At 58.1% G+C, this 6,000-nt stretch overlaps 1 protein-coding gene across 3 annotated transcripts in view; it reads right to left on the bottom strand.

Annotated features, from left to right (window-relative positions):
* Positions 1-1,524: 1,524 nt before the first annotated feature.
* Positions 1,525-6,000, bottom strand: part of KCNT1 (potassium sodium-activated channel subfamily T member 1) — a 62,213-nt gene continuing 57,737 nt past the window's right edge. For all 3 annotated transcript variants that reach the window (XM_062505561.1, XM_062505562.1, XM_062505563.1), the window contains 2 exons: positions 2,033-2,117; positions 1,525-1,645 (listed from right to left, as the gene is read on the bottom strand). In XM_062505561.1, the coding sequence (XP_062361545.1) occupies positions 1,525-1,645; positions 2,033-2,117 (206 nt within the window). The remainder of the gene's footprint in view (positions 1,646-2,032; positions 2,118-6,000) is intronic.

Below are 6,000 nucleotides of genomic sequence, written 5' to 3'. Positions count from 1 at the left end.
ACCCTCTCGTGGTGATACCAGCCTTGGCACTGGTCCTACCCTGGGCATCTCTGTTCTCCCTCAGGGCCACTGGCAGGATGGGCAGCACATCCCCATAGGCTGGGGCATCTCCCCAGCTCTTGAAAACTCATTTAAAACAGATTTTGGCTTGTTTTCTTTTTTGTTTTCTTTGTAAACATTGATTGGGGGTGTACTGGGGAGCAAACGGTGAATGTTAATGGCAATAAACCATTCAGCTGGCAGCAAGTGCAGGAAGCTGATGGGGTTTCATGGCCATGTTGTGCTTTACAAGCTCCTTGCTAAAAAAAAAAAAAAAAAAAAAAAAATCACATTGGAATTGTAAGAGATGAAGAGCATGACAAACAGAAAAGCATAGAGTTAACAACTCAGTTGTTCACTTGGCAGTCAAATAAACCCTTTCCACATCGATGTTGCAGAATGTTCAACAGGAGATGAAGAACATCTGGTGTTTGTGGTGGTGCCAGGTCCCTGCTGGCCAGGGGGACGTTCATGCACCTCTGCTGCAGGGGAAGCCAGGGGGGACAGAGTGGAGCAGGGGGGGGCTGGAGCTGCCAGGTGGATGAGGGGACAGGCAGAACCTGCTGCCTCAACGGTGTCACTGAGCTGTGACCACGGGGAGGGGAAGGACAGCAGCCACAGCCAGGACAGACAGAGGGGTCGGACCCCAGACTGGCCTGGCCAGAGGGGAAAGGGCCAAGTGGAGACCCCAAACCACCACACCCTGGCCAGCCCAGCCCACCCACCCCAGGACAAGCACCCCTGAATCCCCCAGGCAGCTCAGCTCCAGCAGCAGCCCAGGGGACACAAACCCAGGGGCTCAGAGGCACTGCCACACAGCTGGCCCAGCTTTTGGTCCCCTGGGCTTGGCGTGTTTTGGTTTGTGAGATGCCACGAGGCGCTGGGGGCAGAGCAGCCCCTGCCATGGCACCACTCTGTCCCCTCCATCCCACTGTCCCACGGCCACCAGAGTCCTTCCCCAACATCCAGAACAGAAACCCAGCAGAGGATGAAGGACAAGAGTTGGCTGAAAGAGCAGAACTTTGGGTACCCTGGGGGACACCTGGTGAAGGAGGAGGAGGAGGAGGAAGAAGGGGAGCAGGGTTTCCGTGCAGTTTTACTCTCGTCTTCAGCAGCCCCATAAATGCAACCCAACCTGCAGCATCCGGGGGCGATACCAACCACAGCCCTGCTCCCCCAGGGTCATCAGCGTCTGGGCTCAGCCGCGTCCCACCAGCACCAGCGAAGACTTTCTCACTAGTTGCGGTATTGGTATAAAAAGTTAAAATCCCCGGGGCGCACATCCCCGGCCGCGGGTGTTTGCGGCTGTGCCGCCCCTCCCGGCGCTCCGGGCATCCCTCCGGCGGCGCAGAGCCGGGCTGGCATCGCCTTTCTCCGGGGCACCGCGGGCAGCACCGCCTTCCCCCGGGGCCGGGCCATCCTCTCCTCGCTTGCCCGCGTGTCCCGGAGCCCTCGGCCCGCAGGGACGCGGGGCTCGGCCGCTGCTCACAGCTGGGTCTCGTCGCGTGTTTCGGGGTTGCCGGAGCCCAGCTTGTTGCTGCAGCTGCTCTTGCGGCTGTGGCCGTCGTTGGCTACGTGGGCCAGCGGGTCGGAGCGGATCAGGTACCTGCAGGACACGGATTTGGTTACGCTGATGGAATCTTTCAGCTCCCCTCTGGGATTGATGGATGCCCCATAGAGATGTGCTGCTTGCAGAGCACGGCTGTTGTTTGAGTAAGAGGTGTTAAATATTAGGAGGCGTTCGTGTAAATGCCATAAAATACTATAATAAATAATCAGGAGTTGTTCCTCAGATGCTCAGTGGCAAAAGCCAAAGGAGAATTCCACGCTGCCCATGGGAGCTGAGATGGGGCTGGGGTGGTTTGGGCATTGCTCAGGAACACAGGAAGGGGGAATGGCCTGGGAAAGAGGCACAACCTGAGGTTATTTATGAGAAATCATGGGAAGCAATGGGATGGGGGCAGCTCATGGCTCTGGGGGAGGTGACACCCACACAATGTCATTGAGCTCCAGCCGCGTGTCCGGGGGGGGATTGATCAGGACGTAGGACAAGGTGTTCTGGTGGTCGTTCATCTCATCTGCAAGAAGAGGCACAGGGCTGGTGAGGGAGGGACACCCCACAGACACCCCAACAGGTAAGGTGACAGATGCCATCGTGGCTCTCAGTCCCACTGGCAAATGGGTCCCTTCATCAGGAGAAGCCGCAGGCAATGTCACTGCCACCGGGACGGCACCAAGAACGTCGCTGCCACCTCCCTTCCTCACCTCCCCAGGCTCTCCCCCACCACAGCACGGCCCAGGGGACTGGCAGAGGTAACTCTTCAAAGTCCCCACTCCCCCCCAAAATAAAGTGAGAAGTCTTACCTTGGTTCAGTGCAAAAGAGGGAACAGGTTAGTCCTGCTGTGGCAGCTACAGCACAACTCCAACCACTGGCTCAGGGCACCTGAACCCCCCCCCCCCCGCCCCCCGGGGCCGCCCCAACGCTCTGCCCACCTCTCCCCTTCAATTCCTCAATTTAGCATCATCCAGACATAGGATTAGTCCACGGATTGCTTCTCTCCCCTGCCCAGGGGAAATCTCCACCATGGAGTTTCAGAGCCATCGATGCCATTTTGGGGATGGTTCTAAACCACAGTGACCTCCCAGGGAGGGGCTCAGGGCCACCAAAAGCAGTACCCACGGGGGCAAACGGAGGGTCTCGATGATGGGGGGCCCCTGTGCTTCCCGAAATAGCCAAGAACAAGATCATGGTGAAATGGATGGGGGTGCGAGGCTGCGGGCGCCGGGGTGGGGTGGAAGCTGCGACAGGTGACACAGTTTCCAGACGGGCTGATGAGGTGTGGATGGACAGGTTGGAGAGGGGACGGACAGACGGACGCGGGGGCAGCATGAGGAGCACGGCGGGACACCAGCTCACTGCAAGGCTTGTCACTGGGACACCTCTCCAGGCTTTTGGAAAGGCCCCTCTGAGATGCAAATGGAGCTGCTTTGGGGGGCAGCAGGACCAGGACCCGGCCCCTGGGATGGGCATTAACTCCAGGCTGGGGGCTCACAGCTCCCTGGGGCCTGTCCTGCTGCTCCCACCACCCCACCCCTGCTGTCCCCCTGCCCGGCGTGGGGGATCCCCCGGCCAGAGGCTGCCCTGCCCCACGGTGGGCACAGCCAGGGTCTCCTGCCACAGCAATGACAACGGATCAATGATCGCCCTGGCACGGGGGTGAAACTGCTTTTCTCCAGCCCTCAGATGCAGCTCCAGCCACCACAGCCACCCAGCACAGGAATGCAGTTTCCTCCCGAGGTGCCTTTGCCAGGGTACATCCAGATGAGCCCCGGGGCATCCCCGGGCTGAGCTGTGCCGGTACCGTGTCCAGCGGTGCTTCCAGGGGCACACCAGACCTTTGTTCTGCTGCTCAGACACGTCCCTGGCACCCCTGAGACCACAGAAGGTGCTGCAGCCAGGGGGACCTGGGACCACCCTCGGGGAGATGCTGCCTGGAACCCCCAACCTGTGCCAGGGTGTCCTGTCCTGGAGCCACCAGAGAATTTTGGCCATCCAGTGCTCAGCCTTACAGGGAGACAGGGATGGGGGTGGTAAGGGGCAAGGGTGGCACACAGACCCTGGGACCCGACGGGACACACGGGGTTTGACATGACAGGATGGCAGGGACGGGCTCTGGCTCTGGGCAGGTTTTCCTGCCCCATGGAAGTTTCCTGACCCCATGCAGCCAAGCCGGGCCCTGCTGAGCACACCGAGTATATTGCTGCATCTCCACTGCCCCCGGGCAATATACTCTGCTGGCCTGAGGCTTCCATGAGCCCCAGCTGGGGCTGCCTGTCTGATGAAGGACACACTTCGTAGGACAATGCCAACATTTCACCTTAAGCCTGGGCTAGCGAAGCCAAAAATTAAGCTGGGATGGGCTGCTGCTAATCTTGGGGCTGCTGCAGTACAAAGAAGCCTCTCCAGGCCATGTTCCACCGTGGTGTAAAGGTTAAAAAAAAGAAGATGGGAAAACCTGACAGGACCCACAGAGCCCCACAAGGTGCCCGGGGTGGCTGCAGCACCAGTGGCCCCTGTGGCTACTGCTGCTGCCTCGGGCTGAGCCCAGCACCCCTGGTCAGAAGATGGAGTCTTCTAATGCTGGAGAGCAGTCCAGGAAGGCAAACCAAGGGGTGCAAAGGGATTTTTAAAGCACTGCCTTGCCCTGGACTGTGGTTGACCCAGAAGGAGCTCCAGCATCTCATCACAACATGCACAGGCAGCTCTGGAGCACTTGTCCCCCTCCTTGACCCCTCCTCAAGTTGCCACTGGCTGTGACAGCCCAAAGCCACCTCGTGGAGCCATGGAGGGAGGGTTTTGTTAATTAAAGCCAAGGGCTGTGATTTCCCTGTAGGAATTCAGCTAAAAAAGGGTCCCTGATGTTTCTATCTCCCTGCTTAGGCAGAGCCCTGTGTTTGCATCACCACCACAGGACACTGATTGGTTTTCCAATGCCACCCAACAAATCAGTGCTGAAAGCTTGGGGATCTAAGGTGAAAACTGGCAAGGGTGAGGTTTGGGCTTAGCTGGCATGATCTTGTTGTACACTGCACGCCATGAGTCACGCGGGACTCCCAGGGAAAGGGAATTACCTTGCAAATATCCCAGGTTTACCCGATTCATCACATCACTGGCTGTTAAATTTGCTACATCCTCTACAGAACATACAGGGAAAGGCACAGACATAAACAGAGAGAGAGAGAGAGGTCAGCAAGCCATGGCTCGGCAAATATCAGAGACAAGCTCCTGCGCTGCAGCGATAACGTGAGCAAAAGAAAAAGGAAAGGGGCAGAAGGCAGAGCAACGTTGTTCCGTGGGTGTCCAGACACTGACGGTGACACATGGTGACAACACACAGTCCCAGCACCGCTGGGTGCCCAAGGAGCTGCTGGTCCCCACACGGAGCCCAGTGTTCCTGTCCTGTACCTCCCACTGTCCCCTCTCCTGCCAGAGCTCACCCAGTTTGCTTCAACCAGAATTTGCCAGATGGGCCCCAGGATAAGGATGCCGGCTCTGACCTGACCTCAAGACTCACTGAGGCCAGACAGTCCCTCTGAAACTACAACAGGAAATTTTGGGACTGGGAATGCAGGGAAAAAAGGAGAGGGGGGGATACAACATTGCAAGGCCTTGCCTGGCAGTCCCTGTCCTCGCTCCATCCCACCACAAGCCTTCTCTCCTGCCTCTCTCCCTGGGGACACTGGCAGTGCCCACAGCCACCCCCTGGGCCCCCACTCCAAACCACTCCGAACCCCTCCTGCACTGCACTTCTGGACATTTTCTCCTCCTCTTTCCCGTGCCTAAAGCCAAGATGGGAAAGGAGGAACCCCACCCCCCAAAACCAGCTCCCATCCCGGCTAGGGCTCACTGCCAGCCTGAGTGTGGGCAGGGGCCAGCACGGGGTGGACGGACACTCTTGGAGGATGGAGCAAACAAGCAGCAGCACAGGATGGCTTCAAAGAAAGAAAGAAAGAAAAAAAAAAAAACAAACAAAAAAATCCAAAAAAACTAAAACAAAACCAACCAAACAAAGGGAGCTGTGGGCTACAGACTTTGTCATAACCAAGGGGTGGGAGCTGTCCAGGGGGACACAGATGCCAGCACCGACGGGCAGCTCAGAAGCTTCACGAGAGATGGGGCTGCACAGAGGGACCCTGAGCGCTGCGGCTGTCACAGCCACACACCGGTGTCACACGCAATGAAGCAACTCGGCCCTGCGGCCACCGAAAGGTTTTCCACGGAAGAGTTTATGACGGATTAAAGTCCATAACAAAAGGGGGCTGCGCCAGCTGACGGGGTTTGGCCTCTCCCTGCCACACTACGGGGGATCTCGGGCACAAGGGTTGTGCTGACCTGGGGTCGGGTTGTCCTGAACCACCATCTCTGCATGGCTGGAAAGCGGGGGGACAAAACGGGGCCA

This window comes from Cinclus cinclus, chromosome 19, assembly GCF_963662255.1.
Source record: "Cinclus cinclus chromosome 19, bCinCin1.1, whole genome shotgun sequence".
NCBI lineage: Eukaryota > Metazoa > Chordata > Aves > Passeriformes > Cinclidae > Cinclus > Cinclus cinclus.
Note: the sequence above shows the minus strand (reverse complement) of the source record. Positions and strands in the feature narration are given on the sequence as shown.